Consider the following 24,061-nt stretch of genomic DNA (forward strand, 5'->3'; position numbering starts at 1 on the left):
TGTCTTGGTGTCCATGGTTTTTCTTTTAACGGTCTTGTAGAAGCAGTGCATTTTGTGCATACTTTTTATAGGACAATAAACTAATAATTATCTTAGTAGTAATTTTTGAAAGACTATTCCTCATTTTAAAATACCCTAAATTTAACAGCTAACTCTCCAATATCAATAGCTAATCCAACCCTGAACTTCTGAACATGCTAATAAATAAACTGATAGCAGGAACTGGAGCAACATGTAGAAATAAAGGAAATGGGTCCCTGGGGCTGAAGATGGAAATAGCAGGCATGAAAGCCAAAACTAAACCCATGGAAGGATGGGCTAAGCTTTCACCACAAAGACAAGAACATCCATGAGAACAAAATTCTGGATCATTTCCATCAACTTTTGATTTTGTAATGCATGTGTATCTTAAGGCTTAAGCATGTCACTTGCTCCATATTTCAAAATTTTTGCTTTACTGAAAACAAACCTACAAGGCCCCAACTCTCATCTGCACATAGGTTCCCAGTTCCTAGGAAGTGTACATCAGGGACTTGGGAAGTTTATGTCTAAATGCCTTTGAGTATCTGAGACTGTTTCCATCCCTTGCAAATGAGAACAAAAGTTAAATGATATAACAAAGAACAAGAGGAGGATTCAAAACTAATGATAGTAAGAAGGTTTCAGGTTAACCAACCACAGGGATGAATGTACAGAGAGGGCTTTTCTCAAAAGATTGTTTACAGCTGAGCACCTGGAGAAGATACTTTGCACCTGGCAGAGCTAAAGAGCTTTTTTCCTAATAAGAAATAAAGCAAGAAGCATGGGGATGATTTATGTAATCGTCACACTCAGAGTCAGCATCCTGGAAAATCAGATAAAATATGACAATGGCTAAAGCTGGGAGAAAGATGTGCAGCAGTGAAAAAAAAAATCAATATTAATATTAGGAAAAAAATGTGCTAAATGAATAAGTAAGTGGGCTGTGCTTAATCCAGTTTGGGAACTGAGAGCTGTAAGAAACAAGGGATATACTTGGCAACACAAGGGATATACAAGGTAACATTGCCCACGGAGTGGGCAGCAGCGTGGCAGACTTGGTCTGATGCTGCAGATGCCGTAGGGGCCGCGGCAGAGCAAGGGGGCTGTGATCACCACTGCAACAGTATTTCTACAAGCATGCGCCGTTCAGAAGAGACCAAAGGGTGAGATTAACTCAAGGATCTAGTTTTTTGCTTCAGGCCCACAGATCTGATGTTCAGTGCATTTTCCTCCTTAGTATGAAGGCTTCAGAGCAGAGCAGACTGCTTCACCCGGAGGTGTGCTCCTGCTGTTGAAGTGACCCCCATTAGCCGGCCACCAACTTCCCTGCCCAGGTGTGCTGGGACACTGCTGCAAAGCAAGCCCCTCTGGAGCCTGGGAGAGGAGAGTATATGTGATGCCACCTGTGTGGGTGACCTTGCATCTACTGCTGCTCTTCGCACCCCACGATGCTGCTACTGGAACAGGGCTGCTGCAGAACAGGCCAGCTGGCTGGGGACAGCCAGGGGACTGTCAGGATGTTCACTATCACAACTTGGAGCAGCCCCATGGCTCTGCTTGCATCCCCACCATTCTTTGGAAGCATTTCTCCTTTTGCTGGTTTCCTGCCTGCCCCAGCATAGAGCTCAGAATGTTGGTTTTCACCTCCAAACTCCATTCAAGCTGTTCCCAGCTGTGAGTTATGTGGTTGTCAATAGATGACTGCTCTACATCAGCAAGTGCCGATGCAGGGGCTCTGGCTCCTCAGGAGTCATGCTCGGCACACTCTGCCAGTACATCTTTTCTCACTCTCTGCTTAAGCCTGCCTTTGTCTTCTTACGAGCAGTCCCAACTCTGATTTTCATACACGCTCCTGTGCCACCCATCATCCTTCTCATAGCACCCCAGTGGTGCTCGTGCACTCACCTCTGGGCAGCTCTGCACTGCTCAGCTCAGCTGCTTGGTGCCCAACCTAATAAAGGACATGCCCCACTGAAATCAGTGGAAATACTTCCCTTGACTTCAGTGGACTTAAGAATAAGCCAGTGGTCATGCTGATGGAGAGGGTCCCCAGCAACTCAACTAAAGCCAGGGACAACGGTCCCATCACCTGAAGTGGGAAGAAGGGTGCAGATGCTGTTTGCTCTTCTCTTGCTTGCTGTGTAACCTTCACACCTGCTTCTTTAGGAGCTGTCATTTTAGAGGGGCAGAACCAGCCTGTCCCCCTGAGGTGAAAGTATTTGTGTGCCTGTGTTGCGTAGCACTGCATGGAGCAGAAGGAAGGGTTGGAGGCAGGAGCTGTCTGCCTGGCAAAACTGTGCCTTTGCATTAGCTCTGCAATTTAGACAATTGATCCTAAATGTGGAAGCCATGTTTTTTCAGTGGTAGTGTGTGAATGCACAGCACACATGACAGTCGCCTCAAGTCTAACTTACATATTGTAACCGTCATTTATGTTATCCAAGGGATGAGCTATTGTTTCACAGTAAAATGTTCAGAATATTTGGCAGACCTGGGGTTTGGATGACATCAATGTTGACTTCCAAAGTCAAACTGCCACCTTGTGGTACGATGAGGGAGAAGTCTTCAGGAAACACACACAACAAAAATACAGATGTATAGTAAATACTGGCCCCTTTTGTTCTCCTCATGTCTTACAGTATTTACGTATTCTTACCCATGTTTTGATTATATTTCAGGCAAATTAATAAAAATCTTATTTCATGCTTTAAAAATACTATCTTACTTTTTGTGACTGTTTTCAATTTAAAACATAAAAACATTTCCTTATTCTTGTGTGTAATTGTACTGAAACCACGCATATGAGTAGATTTTTTTCAAGATTAAACCCAAATGCTGCTTACAGGAAAACACTAACTACAAAGTCCATACAGGTATCTATATAGGTTATATATGTATCTATAATTATTTCCTTTCTTTTAAACTTAATAATGTTTAGAAAAATTTCTGAGAGAGTCAGAGCAGGGCCACACAAATTGCTGAAGGTGAGCAAGTTGTAATGCATCATCTGGTCTGAAGTGCTCTTCCTTCCTGCGCATGCTCTTGGACCATGACAAACATAAGGTAATTTTAATCAGCTTTCTGGGCCAAGCCAGCACAAATTACTTCACCTTTCTTGTCAACCAAGAGCAAGCACAATGGATCAGCAGATGAGCAGTAATCTGTTACAGCAACGTGCTTGTGCATGTCGACCTTTGAGCAGCAGAGAGGCAGAGAGATGTCCCAACACAATCCTTTCAGCCAGATTGAACGTCCTTGTGTCATATAATACTATTTATGAAAGATGATAGATAAAAAGCTAGTCCGCTCCAAATCGAAAGTGTAGCTGAGGTGAACAGTTGATTGCAGCCACATATCAGTGCTTTGTGCATCCATGACTTTCCAGGAATATAGTGGTTTAAAAATAAAGTTGCAGGTAACAAGAGGCCTGTAAGATCTGGAGTTCACATCTTGTTCCTCTCCTCATACCAGGTAATCATCAACACTTTTCTTAAAGCCTGAAGTCGTCCACTACTGCAAGTAACAAAATAAGTGGGAGGTGGTTCTGCAGGAGGGAATGTAAAGGTATGAAGATCCTAATGCTGACTCTGGTCTTAAGCCTCAAAAGACACAGATGAGCTGTCTGAGACCTATAGCACCAGGGCAAGTTGTTTTCCTTCCCACTGTGTCTATTACAATGTACATTACTTCAGGGAGTTAGTTTCTATAAAGTATTTTTCATTCTAAAGTAGAAGGAATTCAAAAATATGAGCTGCTGTCTGGTACCACCTTTGCTGAGCACTGGTTGTAGGAGAGAGCTGGTGAGCATTCCCATGGACAGGGGTCCTGCAGGTCCTCATAGGGCTGCCTGAGGAACCTGGCCTCTGGAAACCCTTCAAGCAGAGAGGCTGCTCTGACTTCTATTGTCACCAGGCTCATGTTTCTCCATCAGCCCACTTGGCAGCCAAACTCACAGGAAGGAGAAACATGAAGATTTCTTTATAATGATGGTTGTGGCCGTGTCTGGTTTGCTGGGTGATTTAAATCAAGGGTAAATAGTGTCCTTCTAGCTATGGTCTCATCCAGCAGCCCAAGTGGGTGCAGGTGTGAACCACTTCTAAGTGATGCATAGCAGCAGCTCATGCTAGCTACATGTAGATTTTCATCCTCTAACTGCTGTCAATGGGGGGATGGGGCTGGCAAAGACTGAAGGAAAAGGCAGGGAGGGGGCAGTGTTCAGTGGGTGATGGGCTTGTGAGAGAGAAGTTCTGAATTTAGATGAAGGGTGAGCAGGGGAAGGAGAAGAGCCTAGGGACACATGCAGCCTCCTGTGCTTGCAGCTGAGTTAATTCACACATAAACCCCCTGCAGTGCATGAGATCCCCCACCCCATAACATGGTTGTACAGCCCTGCAGCCCCCTCGTCCCAGCATTTCTCCTTCCAAGGAGCACTGCTTGTTGCCCCTGAACCCAGCACCAACATGCAGAATGCTGTCCTGGAGAAGAGTGGGTTACCTACCTCCCATGTGAAGAGTGCCTTGGAGATTTTTAGATTTTTTTTTTCCGAATTAGATTAGTTAAAAGGCATCTGCAGGCAGAGCACCACATCCCATTGCAGCCAATAAATCAGCCATGGCAACCCTGAAAGGAAGTGTGGGTGCTTCTCCAGCTGAGAAATGACACCCAGGACTAGTGTCTTTTAATGTAAGTGTATGGGCAGGAGCAGAAGGTAATCAGGTGGTTAATGAAGCCTGATGTGTATGAAGCCCATGGAAATAACTCTTATTTTGTTTTAATTGCTAGTGTGTCTGTCCTTGCTTTCATCAAAAGAGTGTGGTGATATCCAAGAGTGGCATTTCAATGCCTGAAATGCTCCTCATATAAATAGAACAAGCAGATCAGCATGACTGAGAGATAAAATTACCTTCTGGTCTTCAGAAACTTCAGCATGCATTTGTGGTATAGGGACCTCGGTGTGTCCCTCTTCACAGCACAAACAGATACCTTTGGAAATGGATTTGGAGGAGTCATACAAAGAGGGAGAGAATACAGAGGGGAAAATTACTCGAGCTGCAGAGGCAAAGTTGGTGAAAAAAGCTTTTCTTGAAGCCCTGAAGTCCAATGACTTTGAAACACTGGAAGAGCTCTTGAGCCAAAAGAAAATAGATGTGGACACAGTGTTTGAAGTTGAAGATGAAAACCTGATTCTGGCATCCTACAAACAAGGTAAATGTGGCAGCATTCACCAGACAGGAAGTAGAGGGGTGTGAGTGATTTCAAGGAACTGTGGCCTTTTATCTCTTCTGAAACTGCAGCACAAGCCAGTCCATAGGCAGTACCGTCTCATTAGGCTCATACGGACAGGGCTGCTGTAGTAGGGGAGCTTATCAGCTGTATGGGCTTGGTGGAGGGCAGGCCAGAGCCCAGCCTGAGCCTCCGTGCAGCAGCTGCAGGGAGTCCAGAAAGAGGAGTCCTTTGCCATTTCTTTGCAGACAACTCGGGTGCAAAGCCCAGAATAGACACATGCAGACTAAATGTGGTATACACATTTCTTACATGAACCCATTCATATATACAGACTATTTAGAAACATAAAATATTCCCTGTCTTCCATTCTCAATGGAAGTAAAGTGGATTCTCCCCAGCTCAGGGGAACTAAGGAAATCCTGTGGACCTTGGATGTTGCTGGATGGGAGAAGATTTATTCTTCCAACTGACAGAAAATGATGATGTGCTAGTTTATCAAAACAGAAAAATAATCTGGAAAAACAAAACCTGAACAATCAACACAACATCTGATTTGGAGTGTAGAAACTAGTTCCCAGCCAGATACTGAAAGAGTTTCCAAAACCTTACAACTTAAAGCAATAAACCAAGTTTGCTCTTTGATAAAATCAACATACTTCATGACCTACTTGCTAACAGACTCTTTGTGTGTATTTAGAAAACAGTAATGATCAGTCTCTGCCAGAAGTTAATAGTATGTGGAGATAAACACTTCCAGTAGCAGCAGCACAGCAAATGCTACTTTCTCTTCTGTGACATGAAGAAGGTACTATCTCCCCTCTTCTCTTTATCTGTTTACGCCTTATTTAATGATTGGTTACTGCTCTTTTGATTTTTTCAGGGTGAGGATGATGCAGTCATGAGGTACTCTTAGGAACAGTGTATGAACTAAGCCACACAGTGCTGAATTTATCTTAAAATACACCTTCTTCTGTCCTCAGCAGGCTAAAATGCAGCCTGGTTGTGGTTTGAGACTACAGGATTAATGCATAGATTTTTAATCATAGATCATTTGACTGCAATCATTAACTAGTCTCTTTTGAAGAATTCTCTTTGTTTTCCAAAAAGTAGAGAGAGAGGAAAATGCACCCTTATGGCCTAAATCACAGTATTGTATTCACTTTGTCTGAAAGTCAGGAAACACTTCTATCAACACTTGTGTAAATTTTACTTTTGTTCTGAATGCTAGATAACTGTGTTATTAAAAGGGGGTTTCCTCAAGGATGAAGAGGGGAGAAAAATTCAGCACCCCACCATTCTGACAGTCTGAGCTTTGCCATAGCCCTTAGTGATGAAGTGGAAAAGAGATGTCATGAGTGACAGAGTGACTTTTCTTCCTCTTTTCCAAAGAGGCTGAGAGCTCTCAAAGGCACTGACCTTGCTTGCACCATGGCTTTTTTATGTTACTAACCAAAGCAACAGGTAAGCTGAATGAGGTTTCCCATGGAGCCCACACCTGCCTCCTGCTCAGTGTCTGTCCCTGTCCCTCTGAGCTCAGAGATGTCTGCAGGTTTGGGCAGAGGTCATGGGAGATGCTCCCTGGGGATATCTCAGCACAACTCACCCGCAAGCAGCACAGGCAACAGAAATCAATGTTTCAGGCAGGAAAATTGTGGCTATAAAAAGTGGTAGCTTGGCTTTTAAGTATCATTTTCCTGCTGTTAATATATAAAATATGGCTTACATCTGGCCATAAACAGGAGACCCAGCCCTATGTGGGATAAGCTGGCAGTGCATCACAGCTCACTGGCTACAAGAGGGAACACCGCACGTGGAGTTGGAAAGGGAGGGGATTTAAGAAGCTTGCTCTGCTGTATGCAGAGACTTTGGGATAGAGCCCACCTTCTCTGTGCCTGGTTTGAGGGTATATGATGAGAAGGTTGCCCTAACAGAGTTGCCAGTGTAACCTGCACAGTCAGCAGGTTGAGTGTCCTCAGAGGAGGCTGTCACCCCGCTCAGACACTCTGAGGCCTCAGGGCTGCTGCCCTTGCCATTTACAGTGTGGGGTCCTTGAGAACTGGTTCTGGCAGTCCCAAATATTTGGTCCTAGAGTAGATGACATGATCTGCAGTTTATTGCCCCTATCTGAAAATATACTTGTAATAGATTTAGGAGGGAACAAAAATTTTAATCCATTTCTCCCTGACACCAGTACTCTGTTTCCTTCCTTCTAGTACCTCATGAATACTGTAAAAACTATATAAATATGACATTAGCCAGAGACTAAAAAAGGAAGGTTTGAATTAATTTAACCTCACTATACATCTTCAGTATTTTTTCTGTGTTTTTTACATGATAACAGGCAGTGGTCCAAGGAGAAACAGATAAATCAAACCCACAGAATTTTGTAGTCACATTCTAGCTAAGATGCAGCTGCTGTATCTGGAAAAAAAAAAGTAGACTTCTCTTGTCCTTCTGCACATTATTATAATGCTTTATTATTTTTAAACAAGTGATTATAGTAATCACTTCTGAGACTGTATCTGTGCAGTCATTAAGCATGTAGTCCTATTTTGGGAACAAGTATTTATGTGTTATTTGGTCTTGCACCTGTTTGTAAGTAACAAAAAAAAAATTTTAAAAATAAAAAATTCATTGTGACATTTTCTGAGAAAAAGCCAAACATTGTGAAGCCAAATTTCCTGCTAAAGTGTCACTGTTTCTATTTGGCTCTTCAGCCTAACTTACATCAGCATCCAATCTCCTCACTTCATGCTCCTGGGCAGTAGCTGGCAGGAGGTCCCTGACACAGCTGCAGCCACATTATCAGGGGTCACATTATCAGGATGTGTAAGGCATCCGTGGAGGTCTGCATCCAGCTCCTGACATGCAGGATCCTGCCATCTCCCACACAAAAAGAGTAGGATGAGCTGTCTCTTGAGTCATTGTCCTAAGTAAACGCTGCCATCTTATTCCAATGCCACCTTTGTTTAGCTATTGGCAGGCTAAAGATCCCACTTCCCCCATATCTTTTAGCTGGTGGCATTTCAAAATCGCTAAGCTTTTTTTTTTTTTAATCTACACAAGTCACAAAAAAGTGTAATAGCTTATTTCAGAGTACATCTACATGGGAATTATCTCTCCAAAAGGCAGGTTATTCAGCACATGCAGTAACAGTGCTTAACGAAAATGAAGTTACGCTTGAGAGAACTTTGTGTGCACTATGCTGGTGAAATTACAGTAAATTACATTAAAACTCCAACCCTGCCTTCCCCTTCAATTATTCTCAGTAGGTACATAGCCCAAAGAAAATTCTTTGCCAAGGCTGGTAACATATTCTCACTTTGCACAGGGTACTGGCTGCCTAGCTATAAATTAAAAATATCCTGGGCAACTGGACTTCATCTAGCTGTCATGTATGGACATCTGGAGAGTCTTTTGGTCCTCCTCAATCACAAAGCTACAATCAACTGCCGGCCCAATGGAAAAGCTGCGATCCACATAGCCTGTGAAATGGCAAATGTTGAGTGTCTCAAGATCCTTTGCAACCACGGAGCTAAGCTGAACTGCTTTTCAATGAGCGGGCAGGCGCCCTTGCACTTCTGTACGACACGAACCTCCATGCCTTGTGCCCAGCAGCTGCTTTGGAGAGGTAAGGTAAAGCTCAGGAGCACCTCTCATGCCATGGACAAAGATATTGGGTATGGTCTGGGCTTTCACTAAGGAGGCAATTTCTCAAAGCAGATGTGTATTTTTCCCTTCCATCCACAGGTGACTCATGTCTTCATCTCAGACTCCTTGTCCTCATCTCTTTGATCAGAGGAAGTTTTTCCCATTCTGTTTCCTTACTTCATCTATCTTTCCCTTTCCCTAGCCACTGGTCCTTGCTGCACGATTTTTTCCCTTTTCAGTGTCTCCAGCCCACTGTCCAATCAGTCCATCAGCAGCAGAGCTCCTCTGAATTAGGGACTCCCTATTTCTCTTGGGTTTTTTTCCTGTCTTTTTTGTCTAGGTTTACTATTGAGCTATTTTCATATGAAAGGGCATCCCTCCTCTTCTTTCTTGTTTAAATTTCCTGGACCTGAGTAAAATTCTTCCAACCACTTGTTTTTTTGAGATCTGGCCTTGAAATATTGGACGCAGTTTTTTGTACCATCTTTTCATTTGTCATGGATGCAGCCAAACCCATGCATCTATGCAGGGCTTGGAGAAAAAAAAAAAGGTAATTTTTTAAGATTTTTGCTTTCCCCAGAGTAAGGTACATTATGCTGCCGGACGTCTGTAACAAATGAAGCTATAAATAGATGTAATTCTTCCATAAATATATTTGTCACACTCTATTTTCTGACCAGAAGGGTACTGACACAGGACACAGTACAAGAAACACAGTTCAAGTCTTTAGTTACAAACAGAGAGCCTCCCGTATTTATCACACTGTGCCATGGCGATACAAATGATTTTGGGTTGGTTTTGTTACATGAGTTGTTATTGAAGGCTTTTCCTGAGATGCAAAGCCCAAGTGCAAAGCCCATGCTTTGTGGGCAAGGCAATCTGCAGTCATAAATGAATAACAACATTGCTTTTCTTCGGATGGAAAGATAAATATTATTTTGTTTGGTAGAAAGGAAAATAAATGCTGCCAGTTGTATCCTGCCCAAAGCAAACAGTCCTGACAGCAGGAGTTGAATTTGCTAGCATAGAAAAGCTTAAAAGTCAAATGTACTCTTATGAAACTCAGCATAGGATGAATGCAAGTGAAAGGATGTATTCTGCAGTCTTTCTCCACCCCCGCATCAACAACAGCATAACAGAACTTTAAAAGCCACCCTTCCTCCCAAAGCACTCATTAAGCTCTGATCCCCATATGAGCTGAATGCTGAGACTCCAAATAGAATGGGAAAGGTCTGGAGCAAACCGTGTCAGACGTGCAGATTCACAGAGCAGCGCCCCCCAAGAGCTAAAGCCAGGGTGCCAGTTAATGTCCCTGCGCCAAAGTTTCCAAGATGCATCTTCCACCTGCCATCTCCACTCAGTGGTGCCCCTTGGGATCCATCCAGGTGACTGCAGTTTAATCCCCTCTGGCTGGCGCGACAGCGCAGGCAGTGCTGATCCCACGTCTGGTTACCACCTCCAAACTTGGATTGCCGATGCTGCCTCAGGGACATCGAGCACAACTAACACTCAACACGGCTTAACAGCATTAGCACTCGGGTTTTCCAGACCAGAGGCAGTTTCTGACCCCTTTTCCTCGCGATCTCTGCCCGTCGCTCCCGTGCAAGCGCCGGGGCCGGCTCGCTGCTCGGCAGATGGTGCTGTTGCTTCAGCTGCGGCCGCCGCTCCGCACGGACGGGGCGCTCGGACCCTCTCCCCAGCACTTCGGAAACAGGATCCGGACCCCAGCCGGATCCCTGGCAAGGCGTTCTTTAATATCATCCACGTATCTGTCATAAAATGTCCTTTCATCCAGGCTCGCGTTAACGAGGTGCTGCAGGGAGTGTTCTCAGGGTACAGAGCAGAGCAGAGCTGTTCTCTGGAGTAGGAATAAGGCTCTCCTTTCTCCAGCAGTTCTCAATATATAGGAAAAAGCATTTTACACAGAAACTTGGGCTTGCATGCTGCTCTGAAATAGAATGTTCCTATAAGGTCTTCCAGCTTGGGGCCAGCATATCAGATCTGAAGCTGGACCCAAGAATCTTGAGTTTCTAGGAGCTTCGCTGGAGACTTAAGTAATGCAGGATCCACGCTATTTGTATTTACATATGTGTCTTTCATGCCAGTTTCCCACCCTGACCTTTTCCTTGGGAAGAAGGGCCCAAGCAGAGAGAGGGCCAAACAAGTGTTTCGTTGCCTTCATTCTCCCCCATCATATTTCTTTGGCAGGAGCAAATGTGAATATAAGAACAAACAACAAAGATGAGGAGACTCCTCTGCACGTTGTTGCACGTTTGGGTGTCCCAGAGCTCGTGGCCTTTTACGTGGAACAGGGAGCACAGGTAGATGCTCTCAATGCCTACATGGAGACACCCCTGGCCTGTGCAGCCTACTGGGCTCTTCACTATAAGGATCAGATATACAGCCGGGATCACCACCTCATCTGTCGGATGCTCCTAGACTATAATGCTGAAGTGAATGCTCGTGATGAGGATTTCAAATCACCACTCCACAAAGCTGCCTGGAACTGTGATCATGTCCTGCTGCATATGCTGCTGGAGGCAGGAGCAGAAGCAAACATCATGGATGTCAATGGCTGTGCACCCCTACAGTATATCATAAAAGTGACATCTGTGCGGCCAGCTGCTCAGCCAGACATCTGCTACCAGCTGCTACTGAATCATGGAGCAGCTAGGATATATCCTCTGCAATTCCACAAGGTTAAGGATGACTTCGTACAGTAGGGATATGGAGAGGCATGGTGTCTTGAACAGGAATGGGTTGAGAGATCAAACTTCAGGATTGAGTGGTATCTTTATTTGCCCCTGTCAGTGTGGGCCCCAAATGCCCAAAACATTGTGAGATGACCTACTGTAGGAGTGGTATCATTCAACTGAAGCGAAATTACAGCTGCCCATACCAGAAACCAGATCCAGATCTAATTTTCCCTCTTAACCAACCTGAAATGCCAAACCCTAAATGCTGGTTGAAGCCTAATTTTTCAGAGCAGATTCGTTTTCTCATTCCAGAGAACTCACATCCCATTGTCAAATCTGGCTTCATACTGGTTTAACTGAGTTATATGAAATGCGTATTTCATGGTCACCACTGAAGATTAGAGATGAGACCGCTTGATTCAGTTTGTCACATCTGACCTTTAAAAATTTATTCAAATCTATTCAAAATGAAATGCATCTCAACAAAGCTTTGGATTATTCCCAGGAAATGTGAAAATTAAGGGGAAGTGCTAGGCCTGGGCTCATAGCTGATGACCAAATTAAAAAAAGAAAAGAAAGAAAAAGACTTGCAGGATCTCTCCTTAAAACTTCTTAAACACCTGCAAAGCCCCAAACACTGACAGAAGGACCTGCGAGTCTTGTTACATCACACAACTAAGTAAGCTTGCTGAAGTCAGAACTTATTCTCTCTCATCCAGTGCCCTAAGCAACATTTTGCAGTTCCCCCACTGCATATGTAAAGTTTTAACAAGCCAAGAAAGCAGAAGCCTTTGAATAAAGTGCCAAAATTTTAGTTGTGCCCTCTTGAGCCCAGGATGATCAGGTTCTGTCTGTAGCAGAAAGATGCTTAGCCCCCTAGAGGGCATTTGATAACACGGTCTGGACTCTCCTCTTCCTACCTCCTATTTCATGAAGTGGGTCTCTCTCTTCCAAACCATTATTTCCCCATCTGTAAAAATGAAGGATGGTATTTATCCCAGAGGGATGTTCTGCAGTTTTGTTTGTGAAACCTGGTGACTGTATGGGACAAAATTGGGTGAATGCAATGTTATCCCCTGCATGTGAGTGACAATAGACTGGGTTTTTCCCTGTTGAGCTGAAGTTACTGGACAGAACAGTTGTTTCAGGGGCCTTGTGTGGCTTGAAAGCCTTACTTCTGAGCTGTCTTTTCTCCTGGTCATATTTTAAATTTTTCTGTAACAATGCATTTTTGATTCATATGATGGGATTTTTTTCTGTTCCTGAGCTGCATAAGCTGAAGATTTGTGCATGGCTTTGCCTGGTGTTGACTCACTCAACCCAGCTATGAACAAGCTATCTCTAGATTTGGGTGATAAAGCCCATCCCATCTAGATTGCTGGGGAGATCTAAGCCAGCACTTCTGTATGGTGTTAATCTGGGGATGAGGCTGGGGTTTCTTGCTGTGCTTGCACAGACTAGTGTGGAGGGGCCTTGCATCTTTTGCATCTCCAGCCTTATCCTCTTGTAATCGTTTGGCTGTGTCAGTCTCAGTTTGCTGTTGCACAGTGCCAAGCACCCAGCCTAGCCCCAGCTTCCTGTGATATTCATGGTCTCCATGCATCCTGCTTGCAGGTGCTACAAGCCTGTCACTCCTACCCCAGAGCTGTGGAGGTAGTTGTCAACTCCTATGAACACATCAAATCGACATCTAAGTGGAAAGCAGCCATACCTGAGGATGTCTTGGAGGTAAGCTCTCAGTGAGTTATAACTGAGTAAAATCCAGGCTTATTTGCATAAGCCATACCCAACCATAAGAAAGAAGGAACACTTTTGAAAGACAAGAACATCTCAGAGGATGGAGATTTCCCCACTTAGTATCTCTCACTTGACAAAAGCATATCACTCACTGAAAAAAAGACATATTTTTGAGATATTTTAATTGCAACATTAGCCTTTGGAGCACCCCCTGTCAAAGGTACAGCAGGAGTTCAGCTGTCCCTGCACTCAACAAGTAAAAAGATTTTGGCTGTGATTGGTGTTTCTTCAGATCTGTCAATATGTATATTTATATATATTTTTAAGTCATCAGATATTTTTTAAGTGTCGTATTACACGGGTATGACTATGCACCTCTAGGTTCTGTTGCATGGATCAGATTTCTGTGAACAGAGTGAGTTAGCTGCAAATGCAAGGGAGAATTTAAATGAAAAATAAGGGATTAAAGAGGAAATGATGTTGTCAAAAGGCAGAATTGTGGGACAAACTACATGCTTTGACATAATTATCCCTTTAATTCAAAAACCCTCATAGTCCAAATATTCCAGTTGCCTTAAAACATGCTTGTGGTTTTCCTTACAGCAGCACCAGGATTTCTATGACTCTTTGTTCACTGCGTGCAGCAATTCACCACGGTCACTGATGCACTTATGCAGATGTGCTATTCGGGCAATATTGTCAGAAAGGTGCCACCGAGAAGTCCCCTTGCTCTCCATCCCTCTGTCCATGAAGAAGTACTTGCTGCTGGAACCAGAAGGAATCATCTACTGAGCCACCACAGAGCAGGCACTGGCATCTCCCTTCCCACATCCATATGCCTCTGTGGGGTGCCAGAGAACCAGGCACAATCCTGACAGAGCCCTGTGCATGTGTCCATTTGCTGGCAAGCTGGGTTGGCATTTACTGGCTCTCCTCGGAGCTGCTCTCTTTCCCTACACTGAGAAATCACAGCTGCAGGCTGCAGTTTGTACGGGGGAGGCAGAGCTGGAAAGGCCCCTGCTCTAAACACAAACAGGGCACACACTGCTTTGTTCAGCCTAGCTTAAACAGTGCTGCTGCTTCCTTCAGTATTTATACCACTGCCTGCTAGACAGCATTAGCTTAAATCTGAGCAACCTTTCATATTGTTTCACGATGATTTTCTTCAGCTGTCATTTTGGGAGTAAAAGAAAGGATACTGTCAAAAAATAAGTCACAGAAATGCTTTCCCAGAAAGAAATAAGCAAACTGATTTGAATTGTGGCCACAGACAGGTCTTCAGTAGTTTCTGTATTTTCCTGTGCACTGACTCTCAATTCAGTGTTAGTTCACTGTTCACTACCTGCCTGTATCTTATAAAACTTTGTCATATTTATCCTTTTTAATTGTAAGATTTTTTTTTCCTTTTTCAACCACAGTATGTAAACAAGATAGAAACAAGCAACCTCGACATTTTTGTATGTTAATGTTCAAGCCGGGTAGCTTTTAGCATATGCTGTGTCTGTTCCCACTCTCACTGTGACCAATGTTAAATTAATATCCCAGTGTCAAGAAAGGTGAAAAAAACGTGCCCCTGAAACCCGCACAGCTGTACTTTTACCCATCCCTATACCTCTCAGAATGGTGTTGGATGTGATCTGGGAAGCATATGACCCTTCTCTTCATTGGCTACAAAATGAACCTAGCCTGCTAGCATGGACTATACACCTCATTTTTGGCAGCTAAGTGCAGGTGAGAGGAATCCCACATTAACCAAAAGGGGTTTCCAAGATGAAGATGAGTTGGCTGTGCTGTTACAGACCTTCCAGGCCCCCTGATTTGCAATTCCTGTGGTTTTGGACCTGCCAGCATTGGTTTCCTTTACTTCTGACCAAGCTACTTTCTCCAGTCCAGGAAGATGAAATGCAGGGCAGTGGCAGTTCACACAGCAAATATCTCACAGCAAGCACAAGTATATGATCTGACCTACATGTAAACCTTAATTTTCTTCCTTTTTTTAGTTTGATGCAACCCATCTGGGCTGTTCCAGATTTTTTAGGTCCTGACAATTCTGGGCTCTGTGAAAAGAGAGGTGAGCCATGCCTGCCACTGGGAGCCACTAACTCCTGACTTCTCATTGCATCTCCTTATCATTATTGTTATCTCTTTGCGAAACAGACCACAGCACACTAGGCTCTTCCCAGACAAACAGGAGCAGCCAAGCTGTTCAAGTGTCCCTGTGTCTCACAAAGTGGCAACCACAGCATTTGAAGAAATGTGCACATTATTTAGCATTACAAATCACTTCCATTTCCTTTCATCTCAGTTTTCATTAATTAAAACATTTACACTGCATACAAGAATCCAATTCACGGGCCTGTTTATGTTTAGCCAGACAGGAATGAAGATTGCTATTTAGCAGTTTCCTATTCCAATAAGGAATTTCAAAGTGAACACAGACCATGAGTAAATGCTTTCTTATGTGAATAAAGTCGTAATACAGGTCCCTGTACTTTACTAAACCAATGAGAGATTTCTGTACAGCTGCAGAGATGTCTCTATCAGAGATACTATGGTAATTTACTGGGGAGAACAATTCAGCATCTGGGAGAGGTTTTCTATAGAAAAATCTGCTTGAGGTACTTCCAGGTCAATGGGACCCACTGGATTCTGCACTGCAGAAAAACAGTGAATTTGGAAAGATGAAAAAGCATAGGTTAGCTAAACCCACTGCTTTTCTAGGTGATGCATCTCTTTAAGTCAGGCATGAGGAAGAGGATTTGCCAACTGGTCAAGGCAAGAAATGTTTGTTGCTTTCCGAACAGTCTGACAATGGGGCAAGTTGTGTAGTCCAGAAGAGACAGATGGAGGTAGTTGATTTTATTGGAAACACATCCCCACACTGGCTGCTTCTGAAAGTGAAATTCTGCACCTGGAAAAGAGAGGTTTAAGGCAGAACAATAGCAGCATTTTCTGACCTGTTGTAGCCAGGACTCTCTTGCTGAGAGAGAAGAATAAAGGCTGTCACCAGTGTTCCTAAATTCCCTCTGATCCTTCCCCTCTGCAGTGAACACGCTTAATTTTTATTCTGTGGGCACCCAGGCTCACTTCCAAGCTTTGTACCAAGCAGGTGCCAGATTATAGCCATTGTGGTATCTGACAGGGAGCACAGTGGGATCAGGCTGATTATAGTCATAGGAATTTGCAAGCTGTTAAAAACACTAGAGAACATCACTATCACAGAAAAAAAGACCTGATTGATGCACTTTAATTGCTTCTGCTGTTGAAGTTAGAAAGACCAAGAGTAAGCAAACTTCAGTATTTTTTCCTTTTTAGCACTTTTTTCCTCTCTTACTGCACTCTATTCCCACACACTGGATGGAGTCGCTCATGTGAGGTGTGGGAGTACCTGATCATAAGATCACCATTTATTAAATTCATGGGATGCACAAAGGAGGGGCAGGCACTGATCTCTTCTCTGTGGTGACCAGTGACAAAACACAAGGGAGTAGCCTGAAGTTGTGTCAGGGGAGGTTTGGGTTGGATATTAGAAAAAGGTTCTTTACCCACAGGGTGGTTGGGCACTAGAACAGGCTCCCCAGGGAAGTGGTCACAGCACCAGGCCTGACAGAGTTCAAGAAGCATTTGGGCAATGCTCTCAGGCTCATGGTGTGACTCTTGGAAATGGTCCTGTGCAGGGCCAGGAGTTGGACTCAACAATCATTGTGGGTCCCTTCCAACTCAGCATATTCTGTGATTCTGTGAGATGTCTTGAAATTTGATACTGTCATATAATTCCTGATCATGCTTTTGTATTTTCAAAGCTGCATCAGATTGGATGACTCCACATGGAAGAGAGACCTCTACACCACAAGTTTGAGCACAGTCATGACCTAAAATGACAGAAAATTGTTTTCAGGGTTGTTTGCTGTCCTCTGTGAAATAAGTTGCTTTTTGCCTTTTGGCTTCTTAATACAGATGTAGACATGTTTGAAACATTTTCACTGCATTCTATGGCCTATTAGAATATTTAAAGCTCAGATGGGCACAAAGAATGAACTATCCTTACCCGTTCCCATTGGCAGCCCTTTCCCAGAGCTCCCTTAATGACTTCTCAGTGGATAACAGTGAGATTCTAAGTTTTGGTCCTTGTGCTTTTTTAAGAGTTGTATATAAAGATATGTTCTTAAGACACATGCATTGTGGACAAAAGAAGTTACCCATTCTATGACCATAGGAATACTCTGCATGTGTTTGGGGACCAGTGCAGCTGTTCATGGAAACATGGGCATCCTCTCTGTAAGGTGCTCTTGCAACATTTTTAAACTTAACCTCTGATGTCTAACTGGGTCCACCTTGACTCAAAACTCCAATAGTTTATCCATGGAGAGTCCGCAGGTGAAACTGAAGTCTAACAGTGTTCAGGAGTGTATTTCCCTGCAAAAGCTTTAAAAGTCTATTCATACTTGATCAGCTTTTAGATACTAGGACAAGGAGTTTAAAAGAGTCTGACTGCTTTAGCTCTTCAAAATTGCTGCCTGTCCTGATGGCATAATGCCAAGAAGAGAAGACAGAGACTGTGAAGCATCAACTTAGGTCATTGAAAGAGGAAGCAGTAAATGTTGACCATTTCCTGCTCAGCCTCCATCTAACATTTTTAAAACTTTCACTATTTGTCCTTGAGACAGGCTATTTTCCCAGCGCTGCTGGTGGGAGGAGGGGAAGGATATATTCTTAGCCTCTTACTTGATGCACTGATATCAAGAACAGGAGGATTGCACAAGGCTGAGAGATCTGCTAAGTAAGGTCTTCTCTCCACAAAGGGGGCTTTAATTAGGTAAAGACAATTACCTGCACACAAACTAGTCCTAGAATGTGACATGTTTTGTACTGTGCTCACTTCTTTAAGATCATACTCAGCAGTGTCACCCACGTCTACTCCAAAAACAAACTCGCTGGTGAGAGCCCATTGCTTGGCTGAATGGCAGCAATACTCAGCCTCAGGACCTTCAGCACAAGGGGAGGCTGTTTCCACATCCCTTGCTCCTCTCATAATGGACTGTATTAATTTGAGTTTTCAATGAAGAGAGGAAAAGGTTCAAAGCCCAAACCAGAATATAGGGCCTTAGTGCCCCTGGCACAGGCAGCCAGGACTCCAGGCCTTCCTGCCCTTAGCATTTCAACAGCCGGCAGAGGAAGGAGGGAGGCGCTGCTATGACCCAGCCCACTGCGGGGCTGGGGCAGCGAGATGCCAATCAATCCCAGTCCATCCCCTGGATCGAGTTTCCCGAAGAGGCAGACTCAGAGGGTGGGTTGATGGGCGGCTCAGAAGCCTATGCCACACCCCCTGGGCGGTGCCTGGGTCCAAGCCGCCTCCCCCGGTTCGGGAAATTTCCCGGTTACTCGGTTGTTCACTGGTTCTCTGTTATACCTCCGGCCTCTCGGTTTGCCCCCAGTGGTTCTTGTTGCATTGTATCCTCCCCCTGGCTTGTAACTCATTGGTTGTTTTCCCCTTTCCCCGCGGTTTTCAAATTCCCTATAAAACTGAGGACGAGCCTCGGGGAAGGATCCCATCGCATTCCATCCCTTCCGAGCTTGTTCGGGCTGTGAAACTTCTAACAATAAACCTGTTAGGAGTCAGACCAGAACAGCCTCTCTTCGTTTGTCTCCGAGCTAACGTGAGCCGATCCCATTGGCTCCTGCCGTGTTCCCTCTGCAAAGAAGCCAGCCAGCTAGCCCAGCCAGCAGCTCTTTTCCTGATGCCGAAGTTGTTTCTGCGATGCACAGAAGAACGCAGCTGGACTCCCTCTGACCTGGGGCACGCCAGAGCTCGTGCCTCGAGCAGCAAGAACTGCATTAGGGGGGTTGTCTGCACCCCTTTTCATGCTGTCACATGGCATTTTCTCCAGGGCTGTGTGGAGGATAACAAGGTTGTCTGCATCATCTTGTAAAGTTTTGAACCAAACCTCATGACTACACGAAAGCAGAATGGTGTTGAAATGCCCATTTTGATTCTGGCAGCTCTCTGTGTGTCTGTGTGCACGCTGGCTTGTGTGTGCATCAGCACACCTGTGCATGTGTGAGGAGACCCGCACAGGGATCCCACTCAAAATCTTTGACCCAGTTTCAGTTGGAGTGTTCAACCCAAATCAGGGTATTGGAGCTGAAACCAGTAAGTTCCCACAAGTGTTTTGGCATCAATGACATTTTATTTATTCAAAACTGCTCACCATCTTGAAAATAAACATTTCTCATCCTTCTGTGGGCCAATATCTTACGGTCTATACATCAGTTTTGACAGAATTGATTTAACTGCTGTGATCATGAATTTATAAAAGTCTCCCAGGCTGAGCAAGACTGACTATTTTTGTAAAATATCAGCAATAAAAATATTAGGCAGCAGGGGAAAAGGTCTGGTCTGCCGTACTTTTAGCTGCAAGCACTGCTGGATCAATTAAAATGATCACAGGGGCTCAGCTCATTCATATTTAAGGCATGTCCTTTGAAAACGCACTAATGCTTCTGGCAGCAGATTTTGCTCATGGGACAAATACCTTTAAATTAAACATACAAGAGTTCAGTCTTTGAGATTGAAAGGAAGATTGAAATAGTCTGGGGTAGTCTATGCTATTATATGCCTTATTAAACTTTGAGAGGATAAAGAGGCATGCCAGGTTTTCAGTGTGCTGGAAGGTTTGCAGGGCTCTTGAAGGGCTGCTGTTGCTTTTCTGAAACACTTCAAGATACACATGGGTCAGACACAGCAATATTTCCATTTACTTTCAGGATATGTCAGTAGAATTTCCCTGTAATCCCTAGGGTTTGCTCTTCTACTAAATGACAGTGCAGAACATACTATTAGCAGAGATGCCAAAGCCTAGCTAGTGTCTGACACCTTAACCTCCCCAGGAGTTATATTAAAGTAGCAGAAAGATCTACCACAGTCTCTCTTTCTAGAAAGGCAGGGACCTCTGGCACAGCAAACAAATGGGTCAGGAAAAATTGCTGTATGCAGCACCTGTTAGATGAAATCAATTGGCTGCTCGGAAATTTGTTTCTGATTATTTCTCCAAACGCATCTTAAGTGTCATAGGACACAAAGCGTAGAAGTGACAATGGATATCATGCATTCCAATGACCTGTTTGATTTTAATATACAGTTAATGTTTTTCAGTATGTAGCAGCTGTGTGCTGCCCTTCACCTTGCACAGGCACCCCATGGAGTGCTGCTAAATTACAATTAAGGCATTTGGAACTAGGACAGTGGGCATGTGATGATTTTTATACCACCAATGATCCGTTCAGTTCTGTTCTTTCAAGCTGGGGCTGACTAGGGATGATGGTAGCAGCCTTCTGCCTAGTGCCCGAGTCACACTGTGCTTCAGCTTTGTAACAGTGCAATTGATGTGGCTGCTCAGGCTGCTGGTACTGCAATCAGCACTGAATTATTTAATGACAATAGTAACTGTCAGTGGGGAGTTGCACAGCCTCAGTATAGCCATAAGCTTGCTGGCTGTTTGTGGGAAGGAAGGGGGTTGAATCCAGACAGATCTGGTCAAGGACAGGGATCTTTACCTCTTCATGGTAACCCTACAAAAATCACTTGTTGGTTAGAAAGTTAAGGATAAATAACTGCTAAGGTCTGAGGAAGAAAGTGCAGGAACAAAAGAACAAGAATACTCACAGAAAGTCTACTTTATAACAACATGCTATAAAAGAGGAGACAGAATTGTGTGCCTTGTAAATATATGGCCATTGGTTCATACTGTATGAAAACACAGGCATCACTGAAGGGCAGGGCAGTGCCTGAGCTGGCTACAAGCACACAGCATGCTGGAAAGCACAGGTGAAGTGACACCACTACAGTCAGGGCACAGCCATTTCATGGCAAAAAGTAATGTAGCTACTGTAATATTTATGCAGAGTAAAACTGGCCCAAAAGACCCAGTGGCACCAAAGTCCACTGAATTACACCTACCTCCCAAAGGCTGAGCCAACCCTCAGGTGAGTCTATCCTGCTGTTTCCAAGTTCCCTTCTGGGGAAAGGTGTGTGGCTGTCCTGAACTCAAGGGCACGGTGTCAGCCTGTATCCATGGTGAGCACACCTTGTAGTGGCAGCAGATCTGAACTATACCTTGCTGGAAATTTGGACTTAAGTTTGTCATATGGGTCCATTTCTTCCACAGTCCTGTCCTTCCCTTCACCATAGATCCACAGAATTTCACTGATTTAGTTTCTTTCTGTCTTTCCTTTTCTTTCTCCTTCCTGGCTATGTACCCTCTGGCACATGACATAGGGCCTGACCCCCACTGCAACTCTTTCACTACTCCCTTTTCTAACAAGGGCAGCAGAGCCACTACCCCTCTACGCCCCTGTGGTTCTGCAGTTTTGTGCCATGATTGACCACGTCTGGATTTCCTAACCCACAGAAATTACTCATTTACTCAGTCTGCTGTTGCAAAATCTTCTCTCAAACGCCCCTCACTCCTATGATGGGTGGATGAAACCCAAATGCTGGATGGATTTTGTGGGGCTGGCAGTGTGCTTTGCCTTGCTAAGCACCAGCCGAGTTGAGCTGTGCTCACACATTTCACCTGCCAGCATAGCAGGGAGGTTTCTACCCTGTAATCAGAAACATGGCAGAGACTCCTTGTTCTGCCAGCTTACTGTGAAATCAAATTCTGCATCCTCCAGTGGTGTGGGAGGAAATACAAACCAGTGACCTTGGCTTCTAATGACACCAGGATGCTCTAAAGATCTGAGGTCTATCAGCAAAGCCTCTGTTCATAAAGCCATTTATTTCTGGCAGTTTCTTTTTGTGCTGCTGGAGCAGCGGTTGCACTCTTCCCTGGCCAAAACAGTTCGGCCTGGTGGATGGAAATGGGCAGATGTGGCAGGCAGCTGTGCAGGGGAGAGGTAGGAGCTCAGCCTATTTACATGGTGTTGGGAAGAAAAACTGAGAGAGAAAGGGGAGAACTGGCATCAGAACTGATATTATAGATTTTCACATGGTGAATACTAAGTGTCTCAATAAACCTGGGAGAGTTGCCATGCACATTTGGAGGTGAAGTTCAACAGCAAATTAGAAAAACAAAAAAAGAAATCTAATGTTAGACAAGAAGATTAAACATTGTTTACTTAACAAAGCAAATCTGCATTTTGAGGGCTGCAAACTATGACTTGTGGTACTTGAAGCTGACAGTGTTATTATGAACAGAAGACTCCTTTTGGTCACAATGTTCCTGTGTGCTCTTCCCCCTCAGGCACACCCAAAGGCCTGTCCCTGGTACCAAGGTCTCACGAGCCACCAGTGTGGGCTGAAGCCCCTCTGTGGAGAGCAGCTTTCCACTGCAGTGACTGCAAGTTTAAGGCAAACCCAAACATTTTCTCCTGCACTTCAGGGAACCTTAACAAAGAAGCACATACAGCCCCATCCCAGGCAGACAGGTGGCATTAGCAAGCCTGGATGGAGGCATGCAAGAGACCCTGACACAGCTGTGGAGAGCTGGATGCCGGAGGTCTCCATAACCCAATTCTCTCCTGCTTTTCTTTCCAGCTGATTAAAACTCCACCAAGTACTTAACATGCTGTGCTATGGCTGTCATGGTCCCCTCTTGCAGGGCCCCCCACACAGCCCCTCTGTGCTTTAGAGATGTACTTGAGTTATGCACTTGGTGTCCCTTTAAGCCTTTCACGGGGTGCATCCTGCCTGTAAAAGATCAAGGAAGAGGACTCATTTTTCAGCTGACCAGGACACACTATCTGCTGTTGCCTGGCTGTGCTGCGAGTGTGGGAGGGTTTGATATCAAATGGCACTGAGTTCTGCCCGGTTGCTGGAACTTGCTCGAGCACAGGGAGGGCTGCCCTTTCCAACACAGAGCAGGGAGAGGGGCAGAGGGGCAGCCCTGTCTGCCCTTCACTTTCAGGTGACCTGGGTGCATTGGTGAAGTGGCGGGTGAGTGACTCTGGGCAGGCAGGATCCAACTGCAGGCAGTGCCTGCAACAGACTTAAATGTGGGCTTGGACTTTGACGCAGCTCCTTCCAGCAGCCTGGAAGGGGAGAGAGAACAGTGCATGACCGGTCTGGGCAGTTTTTGCTGACTCGACATAAACATGTTTTGAAGCTTACAGTGCAGCCAGCAGGGAACAGACTGTCCCCGTGGGTTCCCTGCCTTTGGCTCAGGGGGCTGCCAGAACAGCGGCCAGAGGCAGCACTGCTTCCTGTGGCCTCCACTCCCGGCTGGAGCAGGCTGTGCTGTATCTGCAGCCAGGGTTTGTCCTCATAAGAAAAAAAAATTGAGAAAATAAAAGGATGGAAAGCTGTAAGTAGAACAAAAGATCCAGCAGCTAGCAGCAGAACAGCAGCCATGTGTTTCCTGAAGGGTATTTTTAAGGTTTATAATTGTTCACTTCTTATTTACAGTGCTGTTTTGTATTCTTTTATTTAGCACTACCTACTAGTCTGCCCTCTGTTTAAACCAAGGTATTCATGTCCAAGTGTCTGGAGCTCAACTAACTATGGGAGGCAAGCTTCACTTTTTTAGGTTCCTGGCCCCAAACAGCTGGAATAATCTTCCAGCCGTATTGAAGCAGACCCTCACATTGTTTGGGGTTTGTACACTCTTAATCCTTTCTTTAAAAAGCCTCAGCTGTGTGAAATGAGCACAAGCTGTGGCCAGTCACTGTCATGTACTGTTAAAGAGTTCTGTCCTTCTGTCTCCAGGCAGGGGCAAAAACCCTTTATCTCAGTG

At 44.6% G+C, this 24,061-nt stretch overlaps 1 protein-coding gene across 3 annotated transcripts; it reads left to right on the top strand.

Moving 5' to 3' along the window:
* Positions 1-4,900: 4,900 nt before the first annotated feature.
* On the top strand, positions 4,901-15,388 carry LOC138106416 (ankyrin repeat and SOCS box protein 4-like). 3 transcript variants are annotated; one of them, XM_069006988.1, is made up of 5 exons: positions 4,901-5,226; positions 8,579-8,878; positions 11,107-11,597; positions 13,209-13,322; positions 15,332-15,388. In XM_069006988.1, exons 1-5 carry the CDS (start codon positions 5,013-5,015, stop codon positions 15,374-15,376), a joined length of 1,164 nt encoding a protein of 387 aa, XP_068863089.1. In that variant the 5' UTR covers positions 4,901-5,012; the 3' UTR covers positions 15,377-15,388. The 3 variants fall into 3 exon arrangements, with proteins under 3 accessions (XP_068863089.1, XP_068863087.1, XP_068863088.1); XM_069006986.1 differs by lacking the exon at positions 15,332-15,388 and adding an exon at positions 13,935-14,123; XM_069006987.1 differs by lacking the exon at positions 15,332-15,388 and adding an exon at positions 13,938-14,123.
* The last annotated feature ends 8,673 nt before the right edge of the window (positions 15,389-24,061 follow it).

Source organism: Aphelocoma coerulescens, chromosome 2 (assembly GCF_041296385.1).
Source record: "Aphelocoma coerulescens isolate FSJ_1873_10779 chromosome 2, UR_Acoe_1.0, whole genome shotgun sequence".
Lineage (NCBI taxonomy): Eukaryota > Metazoa > Chordata > Aves > Passeriformes > Corvidae > Aphelocoma > Aphelocoma coerulescens.